This window comes from Pyrus communis, chromosome 7 (genome assembly GCF_963583255.1).
Source record: "Pyrus communis chromosome 7, drPyrComm1.1, whole genome shotgun sequence".
Taxonomy (NCBI): Eukaryota; Viridiplantae; Streptophyta; class Magnoliopsida; order Rosales; family Rosaceae; genus Pyrus; species Pyrus communis.
The window spans coordinates 748,166-769,364 of record NC_084809.1 but is presented as its reverse complement, the minus strand read 5'-3'; the positions used below and the strand labels follow the sequence as shown (position 1 = coordinate 769,364).

At 35.5% G+C, this 21,199-nt stretch overlaps 5 protein-coding genes and 1 non-coding gene across 6 annotated transcripts; 3 read left to right on the top strand and 3 right to left on the bottom strand.

Moving 5' to 3' along the window:
• The first annotated feature begins 1,050 nt into the window (after positions 1-1,050).
• Positions 1,051-1,122, top strand: TRNAH-GUG (transfer RNA histidin (anticodon GUG)). Its single transcript has one exon. It is a non-coding gene; the product is annotated as a tRNA-His (tRNA).
• Positions 1,123-2,325: 1,203 nt separating this feature from the next.
• LOC137739242 (heavy metal-associated isoprenylated plant protein 32-like) lies at positions 2,326-3,313 on the bottom strand. Its single transcript, XM_068478799.1, has 3 exons — positions 3,284-3,313; positions 3,096-3,171; positions 2,326-2,723 (listed from the first exon to the last, which is right to left on the bottom strand). The coding sequence occupies exons 1-3, from the start codon at positions 3,311-3,313 to the stop codon at positions 2,326-2,328; spliced, it is 504 nt and encodes a 167-aa protein (XP_068334900.1).
• Positions 3,314-5,570: 2,257 nt separating this feature from the next.
• Positions 5,571-6,361, bottom strand: LOC137739241 (heavy metal-associated isoprenylated plant protein 33-like). Its single transcript, XM_068478798.1, has 3 exons — positions 6,320-6,361; positions 6,139-6,214; positions 5,571-5,992 (listed from the first exon to the last, which is right to left on the bottom strand). The coding sequence occupies exons 1-3, from the start codon at positions 6,359-6,361 to the stop codon at positions 5,571-5,573; spliced, it is 540 nt and encodes a 179-aa protein (XP_068334899.1).
• A 1,938-nt stretch (positions 6,362-8,299) lies between these two features.
• LOC137738905 (small ribosomal subunit protein bS21c) lies at positions 8,300-8,919 on the bottom strand. Its single transcript, XM_068478376.1, has 2 exons — positions 8,507-8,919; positions 8,300-8,405 (listed from the first exon to the last, which is right to left on the bottom strand). The coding sequence occupies exons 1-2, from the start codon at positions 8,917-8,919 to the stop codon at positions 8,300-8,302; spliced, it is 519 nt and encodes a 172-aa protein (XP_068334477.1).
• Positions 8,920-9,027: 108 nt separating this feature from the next.
• Positions 9,028-13,611, top strand: LOC137739238 (F-box/kelch-repeat protein At3g27150-like). The gene is made up of 4 exons (XM_068478791.1): positions 9,028-9,132; positions 11,184-11,195; positions 11,300-11,314; positions 12,289-13,611. The coding sequence occupies exons 1-4, from the start codon at positions 9,028-9,030 to the stop codon at positions 13,609-13,611; spliced, it is 1,455 nt and encodes a 484-aa protein (XP_068334892.1).
• Positions 13,612-18,638: 5,027 nt separating this feature from the next.
• Positions 18,639-20,061, top strand: LOC137738948 (F-box/kelch-repeat protein At3g27150-like). The gene has a single exon (XM_068478417.1). The coding sequence runs from the start codon at positions 18,686-18,688 to the stop codon at positions 20,006-20,008; it is 1,323 nt and encodes a 440-aa protein (XP_068334518.1). The 5' UTR covers positions 18,639-18,685; the 3' UTR covers positions 20,009-20,061.
• Positions 20,062-21,199: the final 1,138 nt, after the last annotated feature.

Here is a 21,199-nt window from a genome sequence, read left to right as displayed (position 1 = left end):
TTCTTCATGTTTAAATTCGATTAAATTTGGACTATCTCATATAAATTATTCATATTAGTACTCCAAAAACTTAATTGTGTGCCCAATTTGTTTTCATTTAGAAAGAAAAATACTCTTATAAAAAGTACATAATTAAACTTTTAGAGTGCCAATTATAACTCTAATTTTTTTCAAACGATTAATCTTTTAAACCCTAAACGGAGATTTTGACCTTCATTTAAATAAATAAAACTCAAGCCCCTTATTTTCAAAGGAAAACTAATGAAAATAGCTTGAAAACTTTGAATTTTAAGGATAAGGACAAAATAAAGAGTAGTGAATAGTACCATGATTGATTTTTTAGAGCATCTCCAAAGAAAATATCAAATTTTAAACATCAAAATGATAGTTGATAGCTTATGTGGCAATTTGACATTTTGTACAATATTTTGCTTCATCCGATATGTTAAATAATAATATTCTTTAATAAATTTTTTATCTTTTTGTAGAGTCTAATGATTAAGGCAACCAATCAAATATTTTAAAAACATAACAACATTTATTATATATTATATTAATCTATTGAAATATCATTTAATAAATTTGACATCTGCTGTCCAATTTGATAGTCAAAGGCTTTGCCTTCAAATGACTCAGAGTCATCTAAGAAATTGATGGCTCGGTTGGAGAAAGTTTGCTGCCATTTTTTACTGTTGTATGCCTACGTGACAATTTTGACATCTCCTTTGGAGATGCTCTTAGTGTAAAAATATGATTTTTCGTTAAAGTGAACAGTACCAGGAGTTTTTCGTTAAATTTCTCTATTTTCAAAGGTATTTATCTAGGGAGTTTTAACGAAAAGCCCATAATACTGTTCACTTTAACGAAAAACCACATTTTTACATTAAAAAGTCAATCCTGGTACTATTCACTTACCCTTTATTTTGTCCTTATTATTGAAACTCAAAGTTTTCAAGTCATTTTTATTAGTTTTCCTATACATCTATACCCATAAAGTATATTCTAGGGTCTTGAAGATATAATGTAGATGTGGTCAAATGATAACAACTTGTGGCTGTAGTTTAGTGGTAAGAATTCCACGTTGTGGCCGTGGAGACCTGGGCTCGAATCCCAGCAGCCACACTAACAAGTGGTTAATTATTTTCTTGTTGTTGTTTTTGTTTTGTAATTAGGTGAATGCTAGAGATGTTTAACACATTTTTCTCTTTTACATGTAAAACTTGCTCATCTAATTTTACCATTGACTCGACTCATGTCTCCACAAAAATGGAACAAAAATAGATAAAATGAGGATATTGTAGAAATTTGTAAAAAATAATTAAAATCATGACTTATAGCTTACCTTTTTTATGAAAAGATAAACTTTAAGTTTTTACAAATATTTTACGTGTTAGAAATGTAGAAGTTAGAAACGTAGAAGTGATTTATGAAGCTTGCGATGCAATGACCATGTCACACAAATAGATGTTATTATGGTATTGTACAAATTTGCAAACTAATTAAAAATCGTGATTAACTCCGTTTTCAATTTAGTTTTTGCAAACTTTTTGAAAGAAAAAAAAAACATATGATAGCTTTCATTAAACATGAAACTCAAGTAGAATTCGAGTCTTGGATGTACATCAAAGGAGGCCTTCAAACCAAACTAAACAAGTTTCAATTGATAAACATGTAAGTTTTTGCAAGGTTTGGAGTGTAGATTGAGGGGCATGTTTATGAGTTATTTAGCAGCATCCTTACAGTTTATTGAGAATCAACAACATCGTGTCCTGCCCCCAATGGACGAGTAAAAAATCACCTTGTGTAATAAAAAAGAGAATCAATAGCACCGTTGCTTGATTCCAAAACTTAACAAACCTCTCTTTGTACCAATGAGGTCGAACAACAAAATCAAAATGAAGCAATTGCGAGAGCAAATAGCAATTACCCAAAACTTACGACACAATTAAGCAAAATTCAATGTTACTTAGCATGAAATACAGAAAGTCGATTACAGTTGAAGTCTAAATTCTTCAAAAACAATTGACAAGTCCACTCAAACCCTGACTTCTGATACATATAATTATACATATTTATGTAAAATTCCATTCAAATTCAACATTCTCCTTTAATAATTGGAGAATGGCAAACCGAATCATCAAACCCTTAATCTCCCAAATATTGGAGAATAAGGGGAAAACAAAATGTTTTTGCCCATTTATTTTATGTATTGGGCATCATAATATATATATATATATATATATATATATATATATATATTAATATAGCTATGAAATAAAAACACCAACCTAAGTAGCATGGCATTTTAATTTCATTATTAGCTGATCACATAATAGTGCACTGGCTGTCCGGATCATAAAATGGATGGACCTGCATTGGAGGAGGCGGCTGCGGAAACCTCAGCGCCGGCGGGGTTGCCCGTGTCTCATGGTAACTAGGGTAGTACTGAGAATGATGGTCGTAAGGAATTGTTGTACCATAGCTTCCATTGTGACCATAATATCCGTAATCATGATTGTTATTGTAATAGTCCCCATAGCCTTGTCCAGTTCTGTAATTAGCAACAGGTTTGGCTTCGTAGAACTGACGCTTGTATCCTGAATCAACTCTGAGCAGCTCTGCATGCTTCCCTGATTTTGCTAATAACTTGAGAAGTATTTCCGCTTCAATTGTTCCCGAAACATAAGCAATTCCAGCTTGTGTATCGATGGTGTAAGACACTCCTTAATTATAATCAAATTAAACAATAGAGATTCAAGAACAATGAGATTAACATATAATCTATCATTTTCCAGTAAAAAAGCATAAACTCAGATCTTCAAAAACAAAAAGACTCATTTTTATATACGTAATTCAAGCAATGCAAGAGATGCAATTCATTTAAGGGGTAAACTGTCGTTTTTTCCTTGAAATTTTCTCCAAACTTCAATTGGGGGCCAAAGTTTTTTTCTCATCCAATTTAATTTATGAAATGATGATTCCATCCAAATTTCCGTTGAAATTAAATTTCGGATGTCTTTAGGGCAATATTTGCGGTTTGTGGAGATAATAATAATAAATCATAAGAACTATATGATATATCTTTTTGTACGTACCCTTGATTTTGCTCAAAACTTTGGTCATGGTCTTATGCCATCCGGGGGCACCCGTATCCAGTTTCAACTCACAACTCTGCGAAATCATAAAATATAAGCAACCCATCTAGGCAAAGTTAATAAAGAAAATGAAATCACATGGAACATAAAAAGAGGGAGAAAACTAGGGTTTGCTAAACGTCACTAACCATGAAACCAGTATCGGTTGTTTCACTCATGATCAGAAAAATAACAGATTGCTAGGTTTCTGCAGAAAACTTGAAAGATTGTGCTGTGTTTTGTCTTGAAACACAAAAGCTATGGTACAGTTGGGTGGTTTATATAGAGGAGGTGTAGTTAGGTTGTCTAGCAATTAAGGAGTAAGATTTGTTTGGTATTTTTGAAAATAATTATATGGGTTACTAATAACCAATCAAACAGATTTCAACCTAGTAAGGTAAGTTTTTAGGGTATATTCTTTCACACCATTCAAGCAGAGTATCTCTCAGGATACATTTTTCTATTTTGAGGACCATTTTTTCATGAAGAGTAAAATATATCTAGGAGATTTCATGGCCAAAATTCTGTGGACCGTGACAAATTCACCAGTCCATTTTGCTCGCGATTAATGTAGTGTTCTTGCACCTTATTCATAATTTTGTAATTACTTAAAATTACGATGAAATAAATTTCTTTAGTTCTTTACCAAAAAAAAAAAAAAAATGAGTTATTGAAAATTATATTGAACTGTTACATAGCTTATTATTGTGTTTTTATAATCTTTTATTTCTGTTAAAAAAAACTTTTATTAGATAGCTATAAAATGAATTTAAACATTGAGAGATTTTAGTAGGAAAATAAATTATTATTTGGTTAAATATAGCAATAAAAATAATCAATAATATGTGGTTGAATATTTTTTTTCTTTTAAAGTATCGAAGAAATAGACAGCAAAAAAGAGGAATAAAAGTATTCTAAAAGAATTCAAGATTTTGATATGGAAATTGCTTTAAATGCTTTACTTAATTTAAAATAATTCTAATCCAAACATTCGAAAACGCTTTTTAATTAATCCAAATTCAAATTTAAATCCCTGTTCCTTGATCATTGAGAAATATGAAAGATTTGACGTTAATAAATTAATAATAACGCTTGTATGACTAAGTAAATTATGTAGACTTTACATAACAATTTTTTTTTCTTTCACTTATTTCCTATTAATTACTGTGTGTTGTGCACATGGCAATAGAGTATGGAAGACCACATCTTGTATCACATACTTGACAAATGTTGTGTACATGTCAGGACATGAATTTTTATGAAAAATGATTAATTATAAATTTGGAATGCAAATAAATTTCTTGACCACGTCACATTTCGGTGGGGGTTTCAGCCAAGACGAACGGTAGCGGATAAATTTTTTAATGTATCAATCTATGTCCTCATCAGACTTAAAAATTTCTCACAATGGTGAAGCTTATGCCATGCAATGCTAGCAAACTGCGGTGTTGTATAGAAGTAAGGTACATGCATGCATGAATCATATGATCTCAAACTTGTCGTAGATGATTGGAGCACATTAAGCCGTTGAATAGTAGTTGATGACAATAAACTGAAATTACTGATCAACCATAAAACTTCTTATATTTTGGTGAAAATATAAAAATAACTTGAAAATGAAACCTTTCTTTTTATTAGATCGGCTAAATACATTTTAAATCACTTTAATTATTGGTAATAGAATTCAAACTTGAATTTAAGGACAGTAATCATACAATCTTGGATATTTTAAACCTATATCTGCAAAAGTGAGATCTTAATATTCATCAAAATTATAGCATTCAAATTTGAACGTGCAAGATATAAAAGATACAACTTTGAATTGATTTTGAACTAGGGTGGTGCTATCCAATATCCACACACCAAATCTTTACCTCTCAATACCCTCTCAATTTTCGACATTCAGATTAATGAATTGAAAAAAATTAAATACCAAAAGTTAACAAAGAATGCGTGCGAGGTACCCTTAAACTATTATAGTTCTATACGTATATATCTTCCTCACTTGATGATTTATAATTGGTGACTACTTGAGATAAAGTGATTAATATGAAATATGAATTTCCTAAACTAAAATGAAAAAGAAATATGATTAGAAGAAAAAAAAGGTAGCCAAAAGTTAAAGACAAAAATCGAAATTCAAATATAAATTTCCAGTAAAGTCTGCAATATTACATATATATGTAGAACTCAACGAAATTCCATTCGAAATTCTACATACTCTCCTCTAATAATCGGAGAAATTGCAAACACAAACTCCCTGCTAACATCCTTTTTTTTTTTTGTTTCTAGACAAAAGCTAACATCCCATTAAAAATTGGAAGAAGGGAAAAACAAATATCCCAAACTCAAATAATTGTAGCTAATGGGCACCATTTATGTGTTAGGGTTTAGGGCATGGTGTTTTTATTATTCAATGTCATCAGCTACGTGCGATCACATAATGGAGCACTGGCCGGAGTCTCTTCCCAATGGTGGCGGTCGGTGGTAGTGATGTGTTTTTGTTACAAGGCTTCGATCATGTTCGTATTGGTTAGACTTCGACACACAACCATTACCAGAACTGCCGTCTACAAGTCTGTATTGGTTAGACTTAGACCCATAACCATAACCGGAACCGCCATCTCCAAGTCTGTATTGATTGTCCTGTGGAGGTGGTTTCACACTCCTGTTCACATTACCAGTACTACTATTACCGACGGAGGTGGAGAAGTGATGACGGTGGTGTCCCGAATCAGAATGCACCCTGAGCAGTGCATGCTTCCCTGCTTTTGCGAAACTCGTCAGAAGGGTGTTGGGATCCACTGTCCCCGCCACATATGCCATTCCGGCTTCTGCATCAATGCTGTATGATACTCCTTCATTCATTCATTCAAGTCATAAAAATATAAACAATATTCTAGTAACTTAATTAGGTAATAAAAATGAGTCTGCAGAAGGAGCAAAAGAGTGCAAAAAATATTTATAATATATTTGGAAATTATAAGCATATATATACAGGTACCCCAGATGCTATTCAAAATTTTGATCATGGTCTTGTGCCATCCAGACGAACGAGTATCCAGTTTAATTTCACAAGTCTACAAATGAACACATACATAATCCAAACAAGTTAATTAAGATGAAATATATATGATTGATTAAGCACCCATTACAAATAATTAATTTGGTTTAAGGAGACTAACCACGAACCCAGCATTATTATTATTGGTATTGGACTCCGCCATGATCCTAATACTTGAATGAATGATTGCTCCCTTTCTGCTGCTGCTTTTGCTTCTTTGGTCGAATATCAAAGTGTGTTTAGTTTGTAATCACTTTTCTGGTTTATATAGAAAACTAGTAGGTCGGTCTTCTAACTATGAAATCATTACTAACTGAATTTGGATCCTTTCTGAACTTTACTATCCGGAGCCTAAGGATCAGGAAATTAGGCCCTTGGTTTGTGTTAAAGAGAGATCAGAACTCTTGATTTATGTGAGATAAGTCAGTGGAATGAGTTAATGAGAATTGTCAAATTCAATCTGAGTGATGCGAATTGAATGATTTTTAGGCTTTGAACAGTGAAATCTGAAAAGAATCAATATCCTTACTAATTAACCTACTAATCCTTCACGTGATTCAAGAAAGGATCTCTGAGAATACAGTTTTGAATTTTCCATTATTTGGAGGACCATTTCATTTCTTCGTTAGTTATATAATCTCAAGGATTAAGAGATATCATCTCATTGTCATTTCATGGATAGAAACAAGGTAACATTGATTTATAAGAAGGGAAGTGTTATTGGCACTTCAAAAATCTCATTCTACACTCCTTACAAGTGTGTTTTTTTTTTTTTTTTTTTTTTCCAAATATAGAAAGTTTGGAGTGTAGAATGAGATTTTTGGAGTGCCAATAACAATTCCCTATAAGAATTAAGGATCTCAAAATTTGAAATTGTTACATTTATTTATTTAGTTGATAAACCTTATCCATGATCCGCTATATAGAATTATATCTACCTTGAAATCAACTGCAATCATTTTTTTTTTTTATTGAATTTTGTAAGAGCCTGTGGATCATGCGGTCAATCAGTTATTATATCTTTGACAAAAGTCTTGTATTCGATCCTTCCATTTATAATATCGATTGTATATTATATTAGAATATCATACTCTAATTGATTTGGTTAGAATAATGTATTTTTTCTTTTTACACGCACATTTGAATCTCCCCATCATAATTTAAATTATATAAGATCAAATAAAAAATCACTTTGTATAGAAAAATAAAGATAGAAAGTGAAATTTTGTGTTGAACAGTGTACGTAAACCCTCTATTCTTAGACCAAGATTTGCAAGGGATTGTATGTAATCTTCCACATCACTAACATGATTTACCCTCCATCTATTATTTTCCACTAATCCCATTACAAATTTGAAAACTGAGTCATTTCATCGAGAGAGATGAAAAAAATATATTCCTCTATTTGCTTTTTCACCGGTGCTCCTCGTATGCTTTTGAATTTGGATCTTCTTTGGATCTTATTGTCTAGATCATAAAAATTAAAAATCTAATATGTTGATTTATGTGAAAGAGAGATCAGAATTTTTGGTTTGTGTGAAGTGAGTCAGTGGAATAAGTTAATGAGAATTGTCGAATTCAATTTGAATTATCCAATTGCCTGGTTCTTAAGCTTCAGACATCTATCATATGCGTTCGTCTACGCAATGGTTTTAAGATTGCAATTGGTACATAGAACAAAAATGTTACTCTTACGATATTTTATATGCTACATTTGTATCACCACTCTAATAGAGATGAAATCCACATGTGTTGATAGATCCTATCTCTTTTAGAGACGTAACACAAATGTAGTATGAAAAATATGATAAATGTATCATTACTCTACCTAACTGGGGTAAGGCAACACAATTAGGTAGGTAAAAGCATTGGAATTCACATCAAGTATCCTCACACAGAAGCAAGAAAGAAAATTTTCAATTTTATTAAATTAAGATATAGGATCGGTTTTGCTTGGAGTCGATCAAGGAATAACTGAACTGAATGTAACTCTTTGACCAAAAAAAAAAACTGAATGTAGCTCTTATACAACTTACATGGACCAAAGCCTCTCTAAACATGGGTAGATATTCCTACAAATCAAGGGCCGGGCAGAATGTGGTCAGTAGGGTATGTCTCCTTGAGGAAGATCCCAGTTATCTCCGTCGTCATCGCTCTTCTTGGTTTCGGGTATTTCCGGCTGAAAGGGTTTTGAAAAGGGACGCCGGCTGATAAAAAACACGAGCACCATTTTCAAGGGGGGGTAACTAACCCAAAGAAATGAAAAGCAGGACAAAACTTCATCACAAGCAGAAATTAGAACACAGACCTTCTCTTGTTTCGCTTTGCGGCGTCGCGAGTCCGGCGCTTCTTCTCGTCCTGCTTGTTCTCAAAGTACCTCCTCCTCTTAACCTCCTGAATAACGCCGGCCCTCATGACCTCCCGCGGGAACCTGCCGAGCAGCCGCTCCTCGGGCTCGTTGTCGTCGACAATCACCTGAACATTGTACGCCGACTTGAAGAAAAGGACGCTGGCGTGAGCCAGAGAGGGGCATATCACAGACTCTATCGACGAAGCAGCAGCAGCAGCAGAGTGGGCCCATTGGGCTGGCAGTGGGACCAACCCATCTCTGGGCTTCTGGGTCTGTAAAATGGAGAGCTGGGTCGGTGGGATTTTGGGTTGCGATGGCTTTGTGAGGCTGAGGAAGGAGAACAAGTTGCAGAGAGCGGATGAGGCAGCCATGGATGCTGACTTTGGTGAGACTTGTCGACCTTCTTATTTTGCTGTTTATCCTGTCTACTTTTTCCGGAGGGAACATAGGACTGGACCCACTAAGATACAATCTGTGCGATGGACTTCAAAATTGGGCCATTGGATCTAGACAGTCATGACCTGAGAGTGAGAGTGAGAGCCCTGGCTAGAAACAGTGGTTCCCCATCAACTGGATCGGACCATGTTTGGGGACTTACGTGGATATTAACCATTTATAACCCGTCATGAGTTCGGGTTTTATCCATTTAGACAAACAGAGACGGATCTGTGACACTTTATTTTTACACATTTTTTTGTACAGTTCACATTGTAATATATTTTAACGATCCGTACGAATCATTTTGATATGGTTCTTATTCAATTTCTCATATTTCGAGTAAGTAATATGCTTTAAACATCAAGTGTACAATACTTGGGGCTCTCAGTGCACCAAAATATTAATGAGGTAGATAAAGTAGTAAAAGTATATGATATATTTCTTTAAATCTCACTCATTCATTCCGAGTTACAATAAATACAACGTGATATTGTAATATTTTATAAAAGGTGATGATAAAGATATCAAAATTTTAAATCATCTTTTGTAGATCATATGTTGTCACGGTTGATGGTTGAACACCTCCTTTAGATCATTAAAAAGGAGCTAAACTATCAATTGCCACATTAAATTATTTACAAAAATATCTAATAATGTGCATTTTCATTTATAATATATCTATTACGTTATCCACTTTCTGCATAATGTGACTCAAACATTGCTTTATCATCATGTTTGAAGCAATTCATGCCACATGCTGACATGCATACCCAATTCTTGGTAAATCCAAATACTCCTTTACTGTTTCCTTTGATTAATATCGTGTGTACTGGAAGATACATTTGGTGCTAAAGATATATAGTTATTAGTTAAACCAATTTTCTACCAAAATAAATATATAAATATAATTAAACCAATTAAAAGATGAATGAGCGTGTCTGTCTGGTTTGCTTTATGGTACTAAATTGAGGGGCTGAAAGCTGATTAATTAACCTCCCTCTGCTGCAGCCAATGCCATACTTTGCTTTTCTCATATTTTATTTGGAACAAAAATGCTACACGACTCTGAAACCTGATTAGAATACTAATTAGAAAATATTTTAGTGACGAAAGTGCAAATCCATGATGCTAATCACTAATCAGTGGACAGGCAGCACAAATCCTTTGATTAAAGAATGGATTAGCAGTTTACTGATGGCCATTAAATTATTCAGATATGAATTGTTAATTAGCTTTATCGATGCTCTTGATCAGTGCAATCCAACTTGGACCGACGTAGTGGTCCTAGAGAAATAGGTATACTATATTAACCCAAAACAATATTTATCAAATCTTAAATATTATTTGGTTTGAGAAAATAGAGAGATTTTTCAGTGCGCTAATGTACTCGGTCATGTTTTGACACATTAAAAAATTTCTCAAGAAGATGTGGTTGTAGCTACATTGATTAGAACGTACATGTGAGCTCCCTCTTATGTATAATACATATGAGTTAAAATCCCAATTATGATTACCCTAATTGTAATTAGGTAACATTATTACAGATGCGCATGCTAGTTACATAAGTATATTTAAACATACATATCTTATCACTTGTTTCAATCGTGAAGAAATGTATCTTCTTTATGTTAGTTGATCTAACCCGCATCATTTTTCCGGAACAAGATAACATTTTTAGTGTGATTGTCACAACACTTCACTTAATAATACTCATCTACTAGTGTTATAACACGCGTAGTTTACATGAAACGACTCCGGCTGCCATTCCTACTCACCCAGTATACAAAAGAACCATACAATACAGTAAATACTGATCTCTCTCTCTTTCTCTCTCTCTCTCTCTCTCTAAAAATGTTGGTGGTGGTGTTGTGGTGGTGATGATAACTAAAATAATATAGTTGGTGTATTATAATCCCTGCACCAAGCAAATGGGGAGTCATATTCAACTCCATCACACTGCTTCTACTTCATTTCCTCTTCCACTCTTACCATCCATTTTTTTCTCTGTGCCTTGATGGCCTCCCTCCTTCCATCCTTTCTCTCTCCTCTGATCCTTCTCTCTCCTCCGTCGCTGCTGCTTCAATCACTTGGTTTTCTTCTCGCCGGCACAAAGCTTGATCCTTAGAGATTAATTGGGCTGATAGACCACACACCACCACCTTTCATTTCTTTCATTTTCTTTGCTTTAATTTTGAAGGTTGACTCCCTGGTATTACCACGCTTTCTTCCCTACTTTTTATTTTTTTTATTTTTTATTTTTTATTTTTCATTGGTATTATCTCTCTGCAATATTTATCTTCTGTTTATTTGCAGTCTGCTCAATTTAAGGTACTTTTCTGTATATATATATGTTGCTTTCTGTTTACCGGATATTGATCAAAACCTCTATCTGGGTAAATTATATATTTATAATATTATTTGAGGCATCTCTAGTTGTCTTTATATATGTGGGTAATTTTCATATTCCTTCCATTCTCTATCATTTTTTTCCGAGTGGTATGATTGAATAATAAGGAAAATCAATGGACAAAAACAAACAAAGGAGTGCGGAAGAAGAAAATGAGTGGGAAAATCGCAACCCGTAATTTATATGTTTGAAAGGCAGCTTTGTTTCAAGTAAAATTTTCAGCTTTTTGCCCTCGGAGAATTAGATTCTTCTTAAGAAAATGAAGGGGGTGTATTCAATTGGGATTTTGAGGGATTTTAATTATTTTAATGAATCTAGGAGTATTCAATCAGGATTTTAGGTGATTCTTTAAAATTCAAGATGTATTCAATTAGAATTTTAAGATAGTTTGTTAAAATTCTTAGAAATTTGGATGTATTCAATTAAGATTTTAAAGAAGCTTATAAAATTTCAGATGTATTCATTTAGAAATTGATTTTAAAGAATTTAAGAAAGTTGAGGAATTAGAGGGAATTGAAGAGATTTCGTAGTATATTTTAAGCATCCACAAATCTCACATCTTCCCATGAGATTTCGAGGGAAGTGAATCAAAGTCTTATATGAAATCTCTACAAATCAATTAAACTCCACAAAAATCCATGAATTTATAAATCCATTGAGGTCTCTCGCATTCTCAATTGAATGCACCCCCCGGGAAATTACTGCCCAAACTATTGTTTCTTCTAATCATTAATTTGAGTCGTATTGCTTTCTTATTTATTTGTTTATTTGTTTTAACTATGATATCATTAGTGCACATAGTGACCTAATTTATGATCATCATTTCTTGGATTTTGTTCTCCAGTTCTCTGAAATCACCAAGAATTCAAAGGTTTGAGGGTTTGAGGGTTTGAAGGAGTCAACGTCCAGAGAAAAAGAAATGGAGGGTACTGCAGCAGAAGGAGGAGGAGGAGGAGAAGAAAGCAGGGGTTTGTGTAGAGATGAACGCAATAATAATGTTCTCAGTTGTAAGAAATGGGTGTTTGCTAGTAATAATGCCGGAGAAAAGCTTGGAAATCAAAGCTTGAGCCGCCGTGAATTTAAATATCCACGACAACTTGGGCTTGAAGTTGATGGTTCCGGTTCCTTAGGAACTGTGCCACGTAAACCGCAGGATGCAGATTATACAATTCCTCCCCTCATTGATGAGTTGGAGGCTTTGATCTTAGCCAGGGTGCCGAGATCAGAGTACCGGAAGTTTTGTACCATAAACAAGCGCTTTTTCGCGCTGTTGAAGAGCGGTGAGCTATACAAGATCAGGGCCGAACTTGGGATTAAGGAGCCCTCTGTGTTTGTGTCGCAACACGGGGAAAATACGTGGTGGGAATTTGACAGGAAGTTCAGGTTTTGCAGGAAGCTCCCGATCCTACCGTCAGATTCGTGCTTCACGTCAAGCGACAGGGAGTCCCTTTGTGCAGGGACTCATCTCCTGGTGTCTGGCAGAGAGATAGAGGGTGTTGTTGTTTGGAGGTATGACATGGAAGCAAACCAATGGAGCAAGGGTCCTAGCATGATCAGTCCGAGGTGTATGTTTGCTTCTGCAACATGTGGTTCCTACGCATATGTGGCCGGCGGGATGGGATTGGCAAGTGATTGGAAAGCCATGGATTCTGCTGAGAGATACAATCCTGGGACTAAATCATGGGAGCCCCTTCCAAACATGGAGCGAGAGAGGAGGAGCTGCTCCGGCTGTTTCTTGGACAACAAGTTTTATGTGATTGGAGGGAAAGATCGGCATGGAAGCGATCTATTCTGTGCAGAAGCCTTTGATATCGAGAAACACACATGGGAACTCATCCCGGACATGCTAGAAGCTGACTGGACAACTCTAAGCAACCCATCTCCGCCACTTATTGCGGTGGTGGCCAACCGGCTCTACTCTCTGGAAACTTCGACAAATGAGCTCAAGGTGTATTTGAAGCAAAGCAAGGCATGGAAGAAGTTGGGAGTCGTTCCAGTAAGAGCTGACGCTACTTCCGGATGGGGTGTAGCCTTGAAGTCGCTCAGGGACGAGCTACTTGTCATCCAATCATCATTAGATGCATATGCAGGAGGCCCTGCCCTCATATACACTTGCCGCCCTGATCCAACTGCTGACGAATTGCAGTGGCAAGCTCTTGAGCACGGCCACAGCCGCCCTACCCGCTTCATAGTTAATTGTTCCGTCATGGCTGCTTGAATGCGGTTAACTTCAACCCTAAAAGGTCTGATTTCTGCCTAGGTAGCCGTTTGATGTGGTGCATTTAAATTCCACCCTTCTTTGGTGCCATGGTAATAACCATAAATAGTCATCAACTCCCGAGAAAGGGTAAAGGAATAAGAACGTTAATGGACACACATAATGCAGTGCAGGCAGATGATCAATACGCTTCAACCGGGTTATTTTATTCCACCTCTTAGAAGGCTTTCCACGAGTACAAACTAGTGTTCAATTTTCCACTTGTTTTTCGATGTTTGTTGTATTATTATTAATGTGCGTCTCCCTCCCAAGTCCAAACCTTGTGATATAAAATTTGGGGTTTTCTATTGGAGCTTTCTGAGTTTTTCTGTTCTTCTATCTCCTGCATAACATATGCACGTGTGTGTTCAACCACAGAAACAGAGGATATAACCTTGAACTCATCTGTCAGTTTTTTTTTTTTTCCACTACGGACGAGTCCAGGATGACTATTTTTTTTTCCACAGAAAACGTTGTTGTCAGTTTCGACAAAACGTTGACAAATCTAGCTTTTACAGAGATGCACGATTACTCTGAAAACGGAGATTGGAAACAAAATTCCCAAATAAACGAAAGGGTTATTATCCAAAATGATCCCTAAGATTTGCATGATCAATACAAATGGTCCTGAGATTGAAAATCAATAGAAATGGTCCCTGAGATTGTCCACCATCCATGATTTTGGTTGTCCACCATCCATGATTTTGGTCATTCCGTTAAAAACTCTTTGGGCAATTTACAAAGTTTTGTAACTCAATCGATTCTTAACCAAATTCGACCCATAATATATCAAAATGAAGATAAGAAAGTGTAGAACAATATTATACTATTTTTAAGCTCAATGATTGCCAGAGATGGCCGGAAAATAGCCTGAAAGGTGACTGGTCCGCGGGAAAACTGAAAACTCGCCAGAAACTAGGTAAACTTTAAACGTTCATAACTTCTTCAATACTCAATGAAATCGAGTGCTTCAAAAACTAAAATCATACTTATCGACGAGACGAAGAGAATAGTATCTTTCTTTACTGCTAACTATTGGGCTTCTAAATAGGTATAATCTTATTCTACACTTTCCTATCTTCATTTTGATATATTATGGGTTGAATTTGGTTAAGAAAAAGATTGAGTTACAAAGCTTTGAAAATTGCCCATATTCGTTTTTAACGGAATGATCAAAATCATGGATGGTAGACAATCTTAAAGACCATTTCTATTGATTTTCAATCTCAAACACCATTTCTATTGATCATGGAAATCTGAGGAACCATTTGTATAATAACCTTGATCGAAAATCACGTTTACTCGTGACTATTATGGAAGGAAAAAAAAAAAAAACATGATTTGAGAGGAAGAGAGCGAGATGAAGACGGACAAAAGTGAGGGACAAAACCCAAACTAAAAGGTAAAGCGAAGAAGACGAAATCGAAGCATAGAGATACATGATGATCGACTGGTGGCGAGCATGGGCAAAACCGCCGTTTAACTGTACAAAGTGGACAACCAAGAAGAAACGAAGGCCATTTCAGCCACATTACACTGTTAACGGACAGTGCCAGGAAACTGAGTTTTAGTGTATTTTTTTTTTTTTTTTTTGGTCGAAAGAGTTTTAGTATTTGTATAATATATGTTTTGAGAGATGCTTTCGGTTTGACAGTCACTCTCCTACTATAGTCTTATCATTCCACTAGAGAGTTGTTTATCTCATGTACGAACAACTATCATTCTGATATGTTTCTCATTCAAACTTCTCATACTTCAAGTAAGTAATATGCTTTAAACATCAAATGTATAATAAGTGCGCCAAAATATTAATAAGGTCGATAAAAGGAATAAAAGTATAAGATATATTTCTTTGAATATCATTTGTTCATTTCAAGCTGCAATAAATACAACAATATTATAATATTTTATAAAGGATGATGCTAGAGAAATTAAATTTATAAAATCATCTTTTGTAGACTATATGATGTGGTAGTTTATGATTAGACTCCCTTAAATCATTAAAAAGAAGCTCAACCATCAACCGCTATACGAGATGATTTACAAGAAATGGTCTAATAATTTAGCCTACCTCGCATTTTTCTTTAGAAGATATCAACTACGTCATCCACCTTTTGCATAATGTGACTCTCACAATGCTTTATCATCATATTTGAAGCAATTCATGCCACGTGCTGACGTGCATCCCCAATTCTTGGTAAATACAAAGGACTAGGATTTTCTTTTCTTCTCTTTTATTGTTTTGTTTGATTAATGTCGTGTGTACTGGAAGATACATTTGGTGCTAAATATGAAAAACGTTAAGGTGACTCTATTAAAAGTGTGATTCTTTACCAACTTTTTATTATTTCATATTTTTAGCACAATATTTTAGAATGTTGGCATATGAATTAATTTTAAACTGTGAGATGACAAAAAGTTTATAAAAAACTGCTGTAAACCAATTTTGGACTAAAATAAATAAATATATATAATTAAATCAATTAAGAGATGAACGAGTGTGTCTGTCGAAACTTGTTTGCTTTTTAATACTAAATCAAGGGCCGAAAGCAGATTAATTAAGCTCCCACTGCTGCTGCCAACGCCATGCTTTGCTTTTCTCATAGTTTATTTGGAACAAAAATGATATAAGATTCTGAAACGTGATTAGAATACTAATTAGAAAATATTTTGGTGACGAAAGGCAAATCCATGATACTAATCAGTGGACATGCAGCGCAAACCCTTGATTAAAGAATGGATTAGCAGAAAAAAGAGCACTTTAAAAAGAGAAAAACATTGATCGTTTATTACTGATGGCCATTAAACAACTCAGATGGGAAATTGTTAACCAGCTTTATCGATACTCTTGATCAGTGCAATCCGACTAGGACCGATGTAGTGGTCCTAAAAGATCCTTGTAGGATTCTCTTTGTGAGAATTTCGGAAATTTGTAAATCATATTCGTTCATCGTATATCGTGATGTCAGAAATTATTTAAATATGTATATTTAAAATTAAATACAAACAGTACCTGACAAAAACTGACCACACAATGTACGATAAACGGACACAATTAACAGATCTCCAGGATCCTCACTGGAAGGATCCAGAGAGCATCATGTTGGGTCCTAGAAATATAGCTATACTATATTAACCCAAAAAATTATTTATCAAATCTTAAATATTATTTGGTTTGGGAAGATGGAGAGATTTTTTAGTATGCTGGTAACAGCATCTGATATATCAAATGTCATAATACAAATGATTGGATAATTGAAAAAAAAATTCCAACAATTTCTATTATGATGTTTGGTATATCATGGCATATTCCCGGCATATTGAATATTTTTTTCGAGAGATGTGGTTGTAGCTATATTGATTAGAACGTTTATGTACTCTTTCCTATGCATAAGTTCGTTTGAAAGTACTTTTAAATAATTGAAAAAGCTATAGAAAATATTTTTAGATTTCAAAAACACTTAAATTACTTCATGCAAGAAGCACAAGTTGTAAGAAGCACTTCAAGTGTTTTTTTTTTTTAAGATTCACTTGCGTTTTTTTACTAAATATTAGTTTCAAAAACATTTAAAAAAAAAAACTTTTTCAACTTTTTCAAAAGCATTTCCAAATGAGTTCAAATTCCAAATATGCTTATCTTAATTGTGATAATGTAACTTTGTTGTGGGTGCGTAGACTAGTTACAAAAGTACATTTATACGTACATATCTTATCATTTGTTGCAATCGTGAAGTTAAATGTGTTAGTTGACCTAATTCGCACGATTTTGCTATGATAAAATTGGCTTTTTTAGTGTGATTGTCACTACACCTCACTTAATAATACTGATTTACTAATGTTATAACACGCATAGATATTTATTAATCGGTACACGGAACGACCCCGGCTGCCACTCCTACTCACCCAGTATACAAAAGAACCATACAATACAGTAAATACTCTCTCTCTATCTAAGAATGTTGGTGGTGGTAATGATAACTAAAATAATATTGTTTGTGTATTATAATCCCTGCAACAAGCAAGTGGGGAGTCATATCAACTCCAAGTTGAACTGTTTCTCCATCGCTGCCATTACACTGCTTGTACTATTTCATTTCCTCCATCCTTTCTCTCTCCTCCGATCCTTCTCTCTCCTCCTTCGCTGCTGCTGATACTACTTCAATGTCTTGGTTTTCGTCTCTCAGCACAAAGTTTGATCTTTAGAGATTAACTGAGCTGAGAGACCACACCACCCACCACCACCTTTCATTTCTTTCATTTTCGTAGCTTTGACTTGAAGGTTGATTCCCTGGTAGGCTGGTATTACTACTCATTCTTCCATACTATTTTATTTGTTTATTTTTAATTAATTTTCATTGGTTATCATCTCTCTGCAATATTTATCTTTTGTTTATATGCAACTGCCCATTTTAAGGTACTTTTCTGTATATATACATTGCTTTCTGTTTACTGGATATTGATCAAAACTTTTGTGTGTAAATTATATTATTTGAGGCATCTTAGTTATCTTCTTATATATGTGGGTAATTTTCATTAACCTCTGCACAAGTGTTTGATATAATTTCCTCATGTGGGTAAATATATACCCCCATTTTCTCTTCTGCCCTCTGTCGGCTGCGAAAGGAGAAAATGAGAGTAAGAAAATTACAACCCATAATTTATACGTTTGTAAGGCAGCTTTGTTTCAAGTAAAATTTTGAGCTTTTTGCCCTGCCGATGGAGAAAATAAGACTGAAAAAATCACAACCCGTAAGTTATATGTTTGTAAGGCAGCTTTGTTTCAAGTAAAATTTTCAGCTTTCTGCCCTCGCAGAATCTGATTCTCCTTGAGAAAATGAAATTACTGCCAAGCTATTGTTTCTTCTAATTATTAACTTTGAGTCGTACTGCTTTCTTTTTCTTTTCTTTTTTTAAATTTATTTATGATATGATTAGTGCACATAGTGACCTACTTTCTGATGATCATTTCTTGGATTTTATTCTCTAGTTTCTGAATTCGCCAAGAATTCAAAGGTTTGAGGGTTTGAAGGAATCAATGTCCAGAGAAAAAGAAATGGAGGGTACTGCAGAAGAAGAAGGAGGAGGACGAGGAGGAGGAGAAGATAGCAGGGAGTTGTTTAGAGATGAATGCAATAATAATGTTCTCAGTTGTAAGAAATTGGTGTTTGCTAGTAATGCCGGAGAAAAGGTTGGAAATCAAGGCCTGAGCCGCCGTGGATTTCAATATTCACGGCAGCTTAGGCTCGAAGTTGATGGTTCTGGTTCCTTAGGAACCGTGCCACGTAAACCGCAGGATACAGACTATACAATTCCTCCCCTCACTGATGAGGTGGAGGCCTTGATCTTAGCCAGGGTGCCGAGATCAGAGTACCCGAAGTTTTGTACCATAAACAAGCGATTTTTCACGCTGTTGAAGAGCGGTGAGCTATACAAGATCAGGGCCAAACTTGGGATCAAGGAGCCCTCTGTGTTTGTGTCGCAACACGGGGAGAATACATGGTGGGAATTTGACAGGCGGTTCAGGTTTTGCAGGAAGCTCCCAATCCTACCGTCGGATTCGTGCTTCGCGTCAAGCGACAGGGAGTCCCTTTGTGCAGGGACTCATCTCCTGGTGTCCGGCAGAGAGATAGAGGGTGTTGTTGTTTGGAGGTATGACATGGAAGCAAACCAATGGAGCAAGGGTCCTAGCATGATCAGTCCGAGGTGTATGTTTGCTTCTGCAACATGTGGTTCCTACGCATATGTGGCCGGCGGGATGGGACTGGCAAGTGATTGGAAAGCCATGGATTCTACTGAGAGATACGATCCCGGGACTAAATCATGGGAGCCCCTTCCGAATATGAAGCAAGAGAGGAGGGGCTGCTCCGGCTGTTTCTTGGACAACAAGTTTTTTGTAATTGGAGGGAAAGATCGTCATGGAAGCGATTTATTCTGTGCTGAAGCCTTTGATATTGAGAAACACACATGGGAACTCATCCCGGACATGCTAGAAGCTGACTGGGCAACTCTAAGTAACTCGTCTCCGCCTCTTATTGCGGTGGTGGCCAGCGAGCTGTACTCTCTTAAAACTTCCACGAATGAGCTCAAGGTGTATTTGAAGCAAAGCAAGGCATGGAAGAAGTTGGGGGTCGTTCCGGTAAGAGCTGATGCTACTTCCGGATGGGGTGTAGGGTTTAAGTCACTCGGGGACGAGCTACTTGTCAGCCAATCTTCATCAGATGCAAATGCAGGAGGCCCTGCCCTCATGTACACTTGCTGCCCTGATCCAACCGCTGATGAATTGCAGTGGCAAGCTCTTGAGCAGGGCCACAGCCACAGTACCCGCTTCATCATTAATTGTTCCGTCATGGCTGCTTGAATAAGGTTAACTTCAACCCAGAAGGTGTATTTTCTGCCTTCTAGCCGTTTGATGTGGAGCATTGGGTCGAACTATTCTTTGGTGTCATGGTAATAGTTATGAATAATCGACTCCTGAAAAATGGTAGAACGTAATCATAGACATACAATGCATCACAGACGGATGATCAATACGCTTCAGCCAGTTATTTTCTATTCCACCTCTTATAAGGCTTGCCACGAGTACAGCCTAGTCTGTTTGATTTTCCACTTGTTTTTCCGTTGTTGTGTTACTATTAATGTGCGTGTTCCTCCCAAGTCCAAACCTCGTGACATAGAACTTGGGAGTATCTAATGAAGCTTTCTGGGTTTTTCTTTTCTTCTCTCTCTTTCATAACATGTGCTCCAACCACAGAAAACAGAGGATGTAACCTTGAACTCGTCTGTCCTTGATTTTTTTTTTCTACTTGTCCAGGATATCTAATTTGTAGTGGCAGTAACACTATCAGACGATGAGCCATACGTCTGGAATTTGCCGTTTACCAATTACCACATGTTAAAAGATGAACCAACTTTCCTACCCTTACTTTTAAGGTTCTACGCTAGGGAAAGGGATCCTCTTAGGATCTCTTCTTCCCAATCTATTACGTTCGGGAATCTGGATCGTTGAAATTTGATCCAACAGCTACAAATAATGACCCACTTTAAAAGTTTTAATAATTTTAACCGTTATATTAAATTTCAACAGCCTGGATCCTCGAACTTGGTGGATTAAGAGGAATGGGTCCAAAAATGATCCATTTCCCTACGCTTGGTACGAGTCGAACGGCGAGCAAGAACCTAGTGCCAAGACGTCTAGGCAAGGCCTAAGTGTTTTTTTTTTTTTAATTTTTAATTAAATTTTTTATAACATATAAATAGTTGTCCACTTATATAAAAAATACATAATTTGTATTGAAATACATAAATTGCAAAATCGAATAACATATGAATTATAAAATATTAGAATATATTGAAAACATAGGTATGGGTAGAAACATATAACGAACGTTCATCCAAGTGTTCAACAATACTCCTACACTTCACTGAAAAAATAAAACACAAAACCAAAATGATCTTTTTTTCTGTCTTAGTGAGAGTCGATGGCACCTAGGTAGGTTTAGGTGCCCTTTCTTAATTTTCAAACCCCTAGGTACTAATCGGGATGATGCCT